At 40.1% G+C, this 13,892-nt stretch overlaps 1 protein-coding gene across 1 annotated transcript in view; it reads right to left on the minus strand.

Annotated features, from left to right (window-relative positions):
- The window catches only part of cckbrb (cholecystokinin B receptor b), a gene marked incomplete at both ends in the record, with an annotated part of 33,370 nt that extends 19,699 nt beyond the window's left edge, over window positions 1-13,671 (minus strand). Inside the window, one exon of the mRNA XM_079254055.1 lies at window positions 13,506-13,671. Coding sequence (XP_079110181.1) covers window positions 13,506-13,671 — 166 coding nt within the window. The remainder of the gene's footprint in view (window positions 1-13,505) is intronic.
- Window positions 13,672-13,892: the final 221 nt, after the last annotated feature.

A 13,892-nucleotide genomic window follows, 5' to 3' on the forward strand; every position in this document is an offset into this window, starting at 1 on the left:
TGGGCTGACAAGCATGCAGTATAGTATAAATGCACAAATTCATCACATCTAACATGCTTTTGCCCTCATTTAACCAGAAATGAATGTGTTCATAAAAGAAAAATGAACACACTCCCAAAAAGAATGACACCCTTGTGATATAAATGACAACTTAACTGCAGAAAGAGTCTATTATTAGTCATGCAGTTAAATATGAATGAATTAATTATGAGATTCAATTTTTCAAAAATGAATTTTTAAAGTTTCCCTTATTTAGTAGGTATGTATGACATCATTTGAGCCATGAATTGACCCCGACCACTTTCCTATACATATGCACTGTCACTTTCTATCCCCCCAGTTTTCTTGTTGCTGCACCTATCAGAGAAAAGTCAGTGCTGCTCAGCTCCTGTAAGACCTAGGTGTTGGTAAATGTCACAGCTAGTGGCTAATCCAGCATGGTAAATGTCATCTATCCTTTGTTACTAAGCCAGAAGCACCACCAGAACAGCTGATGGAGATGATGAAGGTTACCAGTTTTATTGAAAAGCATACTGCAACATTCAATCTACAGAATTTGTGGTCACAGCAGCTGGCAAACAAAATAACATGTTTGCAGCTTTGCCCACCGTGCAGAAGTGTGTTCAACGTCACAGGTCTCAACAAGCAGTGACATAAAAGGTGTGGGTAATGGAAATGGTCAAATATGCACAATTACAAGAGAGTGCTAAGAACAGTAGTGTGGTGATAGGCAACAAAATATTAAATATTTAGTGCATCCTTTGCTTTTGGTAACAGACTGAAGGTGGTGGGTGCTTGGTTACTACATGGTTACTGCATTATCATCTTTTCTGAAGCACTGCCCAAAATCTTCTGCCAAATTGGATATCAAAAATGTTTTGACTCGTTACGTGTACAGGACTAATCTCTAGTCTCTCTAATAGTTCCAGTAGGAGACATTCATTCATTCATTCATTCATTTTCCGAACCGCTTATTCCAATTCAGGGTCGCGGGGAAGCTGGAGCCTATCCCAGCCGGCTTTGGGCGACAGGCAGGGTACACCCTGGACAGCTCGCCAGTCCATCGCAGGGCCACACACAGAGAGACGAACAACCACACTCACGCTCACACTCACTCCTAGGGGCAATTTAGAGTGACCAATTAACCTATCATGCATGTCTTTGGATGGTGGGAGGAAGCCGGAGTACCCGGAGAGAACCCACGCATACACGGGGAGAACATGCAAACTCCACACAGAAAGGCCACTGACCAAACCAGCCAAGGATCGAACCAGCCAGTAGGAGACATTTAGACCTAATACTAAAGATGTGATAAAACATTGAATTTCAATTGAAATTTTTTATACATTGGCCCTGCGATGAACTGGCGAGCTGTCCAGGGTGTACCCTGCCTTTTGCCCAAAGACTGCTGGGATAGCCTCCAGCTTCCCTGCGACCCTTAATCGGACTAAGCAGTTAAGATAAGAAATGAATGAATGGGTTTTTATACATCAGAACATAAATAAAACAAATAAATTACCAGGTCTATCCAGGTTGACCTGGTAATTTATTTGACAATGCATTACACATTATATACCATGTGATTGATTATTTAATCATAGCCAATTCAAAGTAGTGAAACAGGATGTAAAGAATTAATGAAAGTTTATGACTCAGAAGCTTATAAAACCACTCTTCACAGAGATAACTGAAGTATTTTTACTTCTCTCTCTTCTCTCTCACTAGCTCTATCTCTCTCTCTCTCTCTGTATTTCAGGTATGCGAGATGTTGTCACTGTCATATTATGAAAAAAATGACCAACTCCTCTTTACAGCATTGCTTCATTTAATTGAGGATTATTTTTTTTATGGACAGTCCCAAACCCTCAGCATGTCAAGTACAGACATGTACCTTTAAAGTTACAAAGGATTATCATTTGGGTGGTACCTCCTAATTTACTGTTGTTGTACCCAGAATAGGGCAGTTTGTAACATATAAAGGACAGTATTGTGGGCTGTTTGGTCTTAACCCCCGCTTGCCGCTGTCCCCACGAACGGGGCTCCGATGCCGGGTCGCCCTCTGCCGTCCTCCCGCCCCTCAACCCACCGAAGGCGGCTCCTAAGAGACGCGGTTAGATGGCACTCCGGGCGTCCTCAGCCACGGGAACGTGACGGGGGGACTGAACCTGCAGCGACAACCATCCGACAACAAGCCACCACGCTCGTCATCGGAGACTCCATCATCCGGAACGTCCGTCTGAGGGGAGCTCTCACCCTGGTGTTTCCCGGCGCCACCGTGTCAGACGTGGCGGAGAAACTCCCAGACGTGCTGGATTCCAACCCTCAGGTAAAACGTGTCATCATCCACGTGGGCACCAACGACACCTCCAGGCAGCAATCTGAGCTTTTAAAGCGTGATTTCATGGAGCTTTTTAATAAACTGCCATCACTCCAGTGTAACGTTTTCATCTCCGGCCCCACCCCCACCTGCGGCAGAGGAGTGGGCCGCTTCAGCAGGTTGCTCAGCCTGAACACCTGGCTCTCCTCTGCCTGCAGCACCCACAACGTCAACTTTATAGACAACTTTGACGTTTTCTGGGAAAGGCAACATCTTTTTGGTGCAGATGGCCTCCACCTGAACCGAGCTGGCACCCGCGTTTTGTCCGCCAACCTGGCCTATGGATTACAGCATGCACGTTCCGCTCATCTTCCCACACCTGCACCAACTAACCCCTCCCCCACCGATTGATGTCCCCCAGGTCCCTGGTCCTATGTTTTTAGTTCCACCTCTGGCACATATAATACTGGACTTGGATCTTCTGTTCTTATTCTTAATCATCCAATCCCTGTAATCATTACTCAAAGATATAAAACCAGATTCCATCATAGTTCCTCTGCTAACCTTAATAATCTCAGAACTCCTCCAAAGCATCAACAATTCAACCCTACAGTCCATAAGTCACCTGTCACTGTAAACATGGCACTTTTAAATGTACGTTCCCTTTTTAACAAGTCTTTTATTATCAATGACCTGATATTAGATAATAAGGTTGATTGCTTATTTTTAACTGAAACATGGCTGGGTACAGATGCACCAGTTATTCTCACTGAGGCCTCACCACCAAATTTTAATTTTTTATTCTCCTTTAGAAGCAACAAGAAAGGTGGTGGTACTGCATCAATAACAAATAGTCTCCTAAATAATAGACAAATACTTTTAGATCAGTACACCACCTTTGAGCATCATGCTTTTGTTTTTAACAGTCCCCCAATCCTCTGCATCACTGTTTACAGACCACCCAAACATGATGCTGCTTTTATCAGTGAATTTTCTAAACTTTTATCAGCAATACATGCCGCCCACAATCTTATCATCATATCTGGTGATTTTAACATACACATGGACAATCCCTCTGATTCAATGACAAAAGGGTTTTTAAGTCTGTTAGATTGTTTTAACTTTACACAACATACTAAACAGCCGACTCACAACCGAGGACATACATTAGATTTAATTATTAGTTATGGCTTGTCAGTTAGTGTGTCTTCTATCGTGGATTTAGCCATATCAGACCACTACTGTGTGTTTTTTAACGTCACCAGTTTTAACCAGCAGGGGGCCCCAGTGAGAACCGTTAGGAAACGATGTATTACTTCTGAAGTGGCTGAGAATTTTATTGAAATTTTATACCAAACACCTTCTGAGATCTTACCTGCTTCCTGCGATTCAGTTGTTGATCAGTTTAATAATAGATTAAAATCAGCAATTGATACAGCAGCTCCACTTGTATTAAAAACCGTTAAAACCAAACTGAAGCCACCGTGGAGAACTGAAGAAATAAAAAAGCTGAAACAAAACTGCAGGAGAGCAGAAAGACGATGGAGAAAAACTAAACTTGTAGTGCACTATGAAATCCTGCGTGATCACCTAAGAATCTATAATAACACAATAAAACAGGCAAGAACTGATCACTTCTCAAAACTCATAACTGTCAACAAAAGTAATCCAAAGTTCCTTTTTAAAACCATTGATATTTTAATAAACACTGGTTTTAATAAGTCCTCCATGCAACCATCACAAACAGCATGTGAGGACTTTGCAGACCACTTCAGAGGTAAGATCAATGCTATCAGATCTGGTCTTTTATCTAAATGCAGTGTTGATTTTAACAGATCTGAAGCATTGTTTTTACCCGAGGAGAAGCTGGAGAGTTTTGTCCTGGTTGATACAAAGATGCTTGGTCGAGTTTTCTCCCAGCTGAACCCAACAACCTGCCTTTTAGACCCTATTCCCACATCACTGTTCAAGAAATTTTATGGCTTCTTTGAGTCTGAGTTTTTACTTATCATAAATTCCTCTCTTCAGACGGGTGTCTTCCCCACTGCCTTTAAAACAGCGGTGGTGAAGCCCCTTCTGAAGAAGAGTAATCTGGATCCCAACATTCTTGATAACTACAGACCTGTATCCAACTTGCCGTTTCTTAGTAAAATGATAGAAAAAGTTGTTTTTATTCAGCTAAATGAGTTTTTAAACAGGAATAATATCTTAGAAAAATGTCAGTCTGGTTTTAGGACAAACCACAGTACTGAGACGGCCCTTTTAAAGATTGTGAACGATCTAAGAGGCAATCTGGATGCACAAAAACTTTCTGTCCTGGTGCTGCTGGATCTCAGTGCCGCTTTCGATACAGTAGACCACCAGATTTTATTAAACAGACTCAGATGTCTGGTGGGCCTCTCAGGTACTGTTTTAAAATGGTTTTACTCCTATCTCACAGATCGACAGTTTTTTATAAGTATGGATACATGCTCCTCAAAGACCCATAAAATAAAATGTGGGGTTCCCCAAGGATCAATTTTAGGCCCATTACTTTTTAACCTGTATATGTTGCCACTTGGGGACATCATCAGGAGACACGGCATTGATTTCCACAGCTATGCTGATGATACACAGCTTTACATCGCCGTGTCTCCTGATGACCTGGAGCCAGTCAACACCCTTTTAAACTGTATTTTAGATATAAAGTCATGGATGGCAGAGAACTTCTTACAGCTCAACCAGGACAAGACTGAAGTTTTAATCATCGGTCCTGAAGACAAGAGAGAGATCATTTCATGCAAACTGCAGAGTTTTAAATCCTCCCAGTGTGTACGAAATCTGGGTGTTATTTTTGACTCTGAGCTGAATTTTATTCAACATATCAGAAATGTTACAAAGACAGGATTTTATCATCTCAAAAACATCGCCAGAGTCCGCCCATTTCTCTCTCTTGCCAGCACGGAGGTACTAATGCATGCTTTTATTTCTAGTAGACTAGACTACTGTAATGCCCTGCTCTCTGGTCTTCCCAAAAAGAGTATTTCTAGTTTACAACTACTGCAGAACTCGGCGGCACGAGTTCTGACAAGGACCAGGGGGCGGGAACACATTACACCAGTTTTAAAGTCGCTGCATTGGCTCCCCGTGCAATTCAGGATTGATTTTAAGGTTCTTTTAGTGGTTTATAAATGTCTTAATGGTCTTGGGCCTTCTTATTTATCTGATCTGTTTTTAAGGTATGAACCCTCGCGGACCCTGAGGTCCTCAGGTACCGGCCTTTTAGTTCTTCCTAAAGTTCGTACCAAAACATATGGCGAGGCCACATTTCAGTATTACGGGCCTCGCCTATGGAACAGCCTGCCTGAGGGCCTCAGGGCTGCAGAGACTGTTGATGTTTTTAAAAAAAAGCTCAAGACCTACCTTTTGAGTTTAGCTTATAACTAAGTTTTAACATTCTTATATTAACCCATATTTATCTTTCTTTTTAGTTAATTTTATTTATTTATTTATATATTTTATATATTGATTTACATAGTATAGATTTTATTATTTTATTTTAATGGATTTTATTTTTGTTTAGTTATCACTCCAGCTCTCTCCTCATCGGGGTCCTCTTCACCGAGGGCTGCCCCTGCTCTGACTGCATGGGTGTTGCTGTGGGGGCTGTCCCTGTCTGGTGGGTCGGGATCCAGCGCTGCAGCTTTACGGTTGTGGCGTGGGTCCTGTCTGCCCGGACCCGGGTGGCCCCCATGGTGATGGCCTGGGTGGTCTTGGTTGGGGGTAGCCCTTTGTGTAGAGGCTCCCTGACAATACCGTTTCCTTATCTGGTGCACATCTGGTGCAAATGCACCTGGCCATTCATTCATCTTCTTTTAACTGTTACAGGGCAAATAGGGCATGGGTGAGGGTGGTTGTGGGTGGGTGAAAGGGGATGTGTATGTGTGTTAGTGTTTTATCTATTTTGATGTAAATTGTTTTATAATGTAAAGCACTTTGTATTGTTTTTAAGCACGAAAAGTGCTATACAAATAAAGTTTGATTTGATTTGATTTGATTTAACAAGGTACAAAAGCCACTATTGAGCGAACAACATCACCTTAGAGAGTACCACATTTTTATGCATTATGGTATAATCGTGTATTTTATTTTCAAAGCGGGCACCACATTTCAGCCTGAATGACCCAGACGTCATGACACCTTGATTATTTCCTTTAGGATCATTGTGTTGTTGCACAAAACAGTTTAAGCTTGAAATTTAACTTCTGCTTTTATAAAGGTACTCACCGATGCTCCACTGATCAAATCTGTTTGATTCGCAGAACCTGAATGCTACTTTTAATTGTCGTGGAAGCAGCAGCTTAGTTTTTCACACTGCCTCTAACCTGTATTTTTATCTAATTTTGAGACCTTTTGATGATCACATAATATTTGCTATGTCCGAATACACACAGTGAAACCTGAGAATTAAATAAAGGTGTACTTGTTTCCACAAGATTGGATGTGTTTTGACATATTTTATTGCACATACTCCACTATAAGCCTTGAACTCTGCAGAGAGTCCATATAGGTTTTTTTCTAAAATCATAGCCAACACCTTGACAGTGTTCAGTGTGAAAAAATTTTGAAAGGTGTTTGTGATTGAGCAACATATTTCCTCCAGGGGCTGGACAAGGTTTTGCCACACTATGTGATGTGTTTGCTTCCACTCAGAAGGTGCATCAGAGTTACTCCTGGTATCCATGGTGAAATTCTTAGAAAACAATAATCATTTCACAATTATGCACTGTTGAGCAAATGTTATTCTACACGCAGTTCTGCTTAAATTTTCTCTCATTCACTTCTCTGACGTACGGACCAGTATTAGGACCTCTGAAGAAAAAAAATAAAATTCTCAGAATTCTGACTTTAATCTTAGAATTCTGACTTTAATCTCAGGATTCTGACTTTTTTAACTCAGAATTCTGAGATTTTTTAAACCTAAAGTTATACATTTTTAGGTGAATAAGTTGTCTAAGCAGTAAGTCTGTGTTTGGTCTTTCTATGTCTCTTTTCTCATGTTTCTCAGCTTTGACCCACATATATATATATATATATATATATATATATATATATATATATATATATATATATATATATATATATATATATATATACCTATATATATATAGATAGATAGATAGATAGATAGATAGATAGATAGATAGATAGATAGATACATATAATACAAGACTGTGCCAGCTGCTAACAGGGAACCAACAGCAAGTACAAAATTCTGAGATTAAAGTCAGAATTCTGAGATTTTTTTTTCTTTACTGGCCCTAATACTCTTTCTTACTAACGACATAAAGGCAGAATTCTTGTAGATCCTACTGTGAAAATATGCAAAATACAAAACAGTATTTTCACTGACTAGAAAAAAGTAATAAAGTAAGACATTATACCAACTTTTACTATGTCAGTTGTACATGATTTTGTGTCGTGAGCCTGCAAAAAAATATGCAGAGATGCCTGATTCTAATGTAGGTGACACAAGTCAGTTATGAAAAACAGTGACAGTTTGATGGACAGCATGACAAGAAAAAAATAAACTAATCAAACTCTGGGTGTGATGTATGAGTAATGGTGGTGACATGAGATGCAAACGGTGTGACAGTGTAATTTAATTCAGTTGAATTTTGATATAAGATTAATGTGATGGATATGATTATTATCTTATCCATTTCAAGTGAACTGACTGTCAGTTAATACAATAAAATTCATTTTATTGAATTAATCAAGTTGTTTGATTTTGTTGTTGTACTCGTCAACAAGGTTCATCCCAGACTTTGCTCCATGTAAACATCCTCAACCAGTCCAATAAGACCAATTAATATGAATGTTCAAACTAGGGATCCACTTTTTGGGAGTTCCGATCCAATACTGATATCTGAAATTTGAATATCTGCAGATACCGATATTTGCCGATGCCAAATCTGTTTATGTGAACATTATTGTGACTATGGTTATTATTGCTGTTATAATTGTGTAAGATTTCTTTAGGTTGTAATAAATTACCCATCCTCTCTTAAGTTACTCACCAATACAAATATAATAACATTACAGATCTAACAATTTTAACAAGTTTTATTTTGATTTGGCACATTTTACCTAGATACAACGATACATGTGCGATTTTGAAATAAAGATCTCACAATTAGTCCAACAAAAAATGTCACATTTTGCATTTATTTCTTTTAAAGTATGTCCGAAACATGTCCTCAAACACATCTGCACTGGATTGACTAGTGTGGTATCAGGTATCAGTTGTGATATTAGAACACTTTTATTAATACCAAGTACCAATTTATATAATACCAATACTGATATCGGTATCGGTGTATCTCTAGTTCTAACAATGCAAATAAAGGCAATATTTTGCTGGGACAGACTCTATGGTCATGGCCTTATCCAAAATTACATCACACTTTAACATTTCACATAGATAGCTGACATGAACAATAATTATTCTTAAGTGTTAAAAATGTTCTGAAATTTAATGGCAGAAAATCCAAAAGTGACTTTCTTCTTTTTTAAGCATAGTAGATTTATGTTGTTAGTTGTATAATACATATTTAGTTGTTTGCACTCAGAAATTCCTGCAGCTAAATATCAATACAGTCCATACATTCTTCTTTTAAGCTCCTAGTTTAGCTGCTGCAACAAGTCTAGCTTGACACGAAGACTCTTGATCTGTTTTCACTGCCACTTTACCCAGGAGGCTTTGTTGGGGAAAATTGTTATGAGTTTGGTTTGTATTAAGTATTAGACATATATGCATTGATTTGCTGTGATCCTGCTGTGTTTTGTGTCAATGCACAAAGCTTTCTTTAAGTTATATGATCCTTGTCTGGAATGTGCAGACAAAGTCTGAGACAGGAAGAGTTTCCTGCAGGGCATCTGTTTTTGTCAGCTGCTTGGTTGACCAGTTGTCTAAAGGTTAAAGGTTAAAGGCAATAAAGTAATATAGTGAGTGATTGATGCTTAGTGAGCTCAGTTTAGCTTTGGAGGAGAGACTGATTGTTTTCTGTGGTCTGCCCAGCAACTAGGAGGAGTTAAGCATGGTTTATAATCGGGTGTTACTTCAGCATCTGCAGAGAGCGTTCTCTCTCCAAGCTCCAGCGTGTGCTTGTATTAGTTTATAATAAAATGTTCATTGTAAGAAGACAGTTGACTCTTAGATGTATTACAACTTCTCAAGACCAGAGTATTTTCCACCACAGCTTCACCACTTTAATGCATAGGCCTACTGCTGTTTGGCTCTGGCTCTATGGAGACGACCTCCCACCCTCCTCCCCTCCCACCAGCACATCAGCCATTCTCCTGGTCATTAGTCCCCATTTGTGACTACAATTCACAGACAAATACTTGCCAGTTTAGAAAATTCAGCAGTTAACAGACAGACAGAGAACATTGACCTAAGTTAAATTATTTTGTTGCGAGTATAAGTGATCTCATTAGAGGTGCTAGCACAATGAATCTATTGCTCTGGTTACTAGCGAGAAATTCCCATGCCCACATAATCTGCTGAACTAGGAGAGAAAAGAGGATTCAATTGTGTGTTTGATAATGACAAGCAACCGAGATAAGGAGCTTTCACCAAACATAGCTTTTCCATCAACAGATGCTACAAAACTACTCACTGATGTTTCAAACAATATATTGTGAGTATTAGTATGAGTATTCTTTTGTTAGATACAGAAGCCTTAACAATGCCCCAAATCAGTAAACTAAACGTCTACTTTAGTTAATAATTGATATGACTTAGTTGACAACCTGAAACAAGAAGAACCAAGGTGGAATGTTTCCTCGAGTGGGGGTTTCTCATGCTTTCTATTTTCCACTGCTTGACCCAAGTCTGTCCTTCATCCTTGGGGTCAAGGCTGTATGGCAAGTCAAATTATGGCCATCCATGGAGCAGCTGACTTTTCATTTCTGCGTGTTCCCTCTAGTGTGCATTTCAAGCCTTAGTTAGGGTGAATAACATCACCTTGCTAGCTTACTGCATATTTAAGATAGCATTAAAGCCCAGCCTCTTCTCTGATTGACATGAGGACATCACAAATGCTGCCAGCACCATTTTCAGTTTGTGTGCAGCAAAGGTGGTGGCCATGGCTTGTATTGACGCCACGCAGCACCTTATCCTCAGGGACATCTGGTTCACCTCTGTTCCAGAGGAAGTGAGGAAGGAGTTGTTGGAGGTTCCCACTAGAATCAGCTTGCCCACTCCTGGTCCAAACTGCTAGGCGTGGAGGAGACCCAAGAAACGTTGACTGCTTGGGGATATGTATGAATGTGGGAATTGTGTGCCAAATGTGTTTGAAATAAACACAATCATGAGTGCCTTTTCCCTGATGTTTAGTCTGCTGTCAGATAAGCCATTTCAGTTGCAGCTGTGTCCCATCTGTCCCCCACACAGAGTGAGCTGACCTAACCTGTTAGTTATTCCCATCATACATATCATACATACTAGCTGTTCTGGGTCGTCATTTTGGGTGTGTGCTTTTGATTAACAGGTACCCAATATCTGACTGCAAGAAGGCAGCGAGTAGCACAGCTGTGGTTATTAGCCAGCTGACAGAGTGACCTAGCTTTAACCTGCCTATCTTTGTTAGCTCACTTAGATACAGGCATGTCAGATTGATAGATGTCAGTCTTCCACCCCACACTCCCAGCCTCCTTTCTCTGCACGTTATTGTATTTTAGTGGGAGTTATGGCACACATGACGCCACCAAGATTGCGACACCGGAAAACCGCCCAATGAGCTTCACTTCAGCTTTTCAGAAAACTAGGGGTGACGTAACAGAGGCTTCTTCCATCATTTATATACAGTCTATGGTAAGAGCCATGTCTTTCAAGCAGTTGGTAGACATGTGCCTCAAGTGCCTCATGTGGTTGTGCCTGTCGGACTGTTTCACATGAGTAGCTTGCAGAGGTGGTTTATTCATCACCCCATCCATCCCATGAGTCAAAAGAGATGCATGATTGCAGGTCCTTGCTCTGAAGCCCATTGGAGAGACCCTGGGTGGGTGTGTCTCTAAGCAGTTTAGTGTTCACAGAAGGTTCTCTCGCGGGCTCGGGCGGGACCTATCAGTCTGTCTCACATGCACCTGATCTCCATCAGAGCAGTGCACACGCCTCCACTAGATGCTGATTAAACCTCTGTTTGAACCTTTTAATCAGTGAACTGTTGGATGGGTTTTATCCTCCTACTCACAAGTCAGTGGATGCATGCTCTTAACTGCTCTTTCCAGTGTCATACTGTCATACTACATTGTGCACACAGCTGTTTTTCTTTGCTCTCAGTGTCTGTCTGTGCATTGTAGACAAAGCTCTCAGGGTTTCCCCGTGTCTGCTTAGTGCCTGTCACACTGGCTGTGGAAAGCAATCTTCCATGCTTATGTTTCCACTGGAAACATAGGTTTCCTAGGTTCCTAGGTTTCTCCAGAAGGTCTCAAAGCTAATTCCACCAGAGGGATTTTATCCTCCACAGCTTGTGTGGATGACACTGGAAGACATCTGCATTGCATCAACATGGTCCTCTCTATGCTGTTTTATCTGTTTTTATCTGGGTGATGTTTCCAGTTTATGAGCCACAATGTTCTGAGTGTTTTGTCAGATTCATGGATATGCTTTCTCCTCCTGTCTGTTGGCATTTTGAGAGGCTCTCTTCTCCCTTCTCTGCTCATGTTTGGACCATTACTGTGCATAACCTTTGCTGTTCATGTGCACATGGGCTGTTTGTGCTGTGTCCTTATGAATGATAAAGCAGCTGGACTTGGAGGGATTTTGGGTTATTGAAAATAGGTGGGTTTTTGTCCTTGTGGTACTGAGGCATAGACTGTATCCTGCTTTAACTTTAATCCACTGGCCTTAAAGGGTAAAGCTTATTTGAAATAGAACATTGGTTGCGAACCGTACCCCTCAGTGGTTCCTAAACCAACTCAAGAAAAATAGTTTTTGGGAGCAATTGTCCAGACTCAGTCCAGTTTAGACGAGGCCAAAGTGCGTCACACCCAGTAGGTGGGCATGAACTAAAGTTTCCAGTGCTGTGCATGTGTGCAAGGGATAAACCCGACCTAACCCGAACTACTAAACAATACCACATTTGTACAAATGATTGATTTGCTCGATAAAATCAAAATCTATGGTAAAGAACTGCATCTGTGGATCTGTATCTGCATCTTTAATGCATCTGGCTACATTTAAAATTTAAAATTAAATGTTTAATTATGTGTACGACTAATGGTAAGTATACCTATTCAAAATAAAATACAGTGTGAACCAAACATTTTTTAAAAATTCAGAATTTCTTATGTTGAAATGTTGATTAGTCAACATCCACTATGCACCAGGTGTTCAATCTCTTCAGTGTTTATTACACATATGTGTTATACACACATTGTTAAGATATGGAAACACTAACGCACAGTTGTTAAGGGATGAAGATGAAAATAGCAGCTGCTGATTGAGAATTTACAAAGGGGAGCTAAGGGGAAGGTTCATCGGCAATGACTGATTTCAACATTGCTTTTTTCACAAGCTCAAGTAAGAGTCTGGTAATAAGGCGTCAGTTTGGAAATCAGAAGAAAAGCTTCAGAAAGTTTAAAAAACCTAAAGTGAGCAAGATGGACCAGCATGATCATGAGGCACATCCCAGACAGATACCTTTTTTACGTAAATAAATCCTCTCAGGATTAGTTGTGATTCTGTCTGCGTGCTCTCGGATTCTGTTCCATTGAAACCTCATTGGTTTTCCCTCAAAATAAAGACAAACATGGCCTTTAATGTAGCATTTGAGAAACAAAATATCTGCCGAGTATAACATATTAGTGATGAAAAACTAAGTAGCCTATCTTCCTCCTGTTTGTCAAGTTATTATGGTTTACATTTATAAACTTTTTTAACTTTGATTTGAATTTTAATATGAACGTTTCTTTTCTCTGTTGTCATTTCAGAAAGTGAAAAACATCACTTGGTCCTTTTTTTGTAGCCTACTCTTCCATTGCTCTTAAAACCTATATACCAATTTTTAACATTTATTCCTGACATTCAATTTTTTGCCTGGTTTTAAATTATCTTCACGCTAAAATCTCCACCAAAACAAGAAGAGAAACAAAGGTGACCGTGTTGTATTCTATTGATTGCATGACGATGCTCTGGGCTTACCTTTCTGCACCACACGTTGTGGTGTGACGAGTGTGGATGCGTTGCTGCAGGAGATGTTTGAGCTTGCCTCCAAGCTCCCGTTACCTGCTCCGTTCTGAAGCGCATCAGCCAAACCTCCAACGCAGTTAGGGTCTATAGATGTCTCATTTCGCACAAAGAGATCCATGTCTTTGATTAAAAGTCTCTAATATGAGATAAGCTGGTCTAATGTTGCAAAGCGTTTACATCAATCTGACAATTTTCTTCCGTGCCTCCAAAGTGGGAAAAAAAAAAAAAAACTGGACCTTGCAGCCATAGTCCATCACATTATCCCAACTTACAGAAAGAAAAAAAATCTTTCTATGCTACTTTTTAAAGCAGATTTGCCGTATTTTTCGCCACAATAAT

Source organism: Telmatherina bonti, assembly GCF_933228915.1.
Source record: "Telmatherina bonti genome assembly, chromosome: 15".
NCBI classification, from domain to species: Eukaryota; Metazoa; Chordata; class Actinopteri; order Atheriniformes; family Telmatherinidae; genus Telmatherina; species Telmatherina bonti.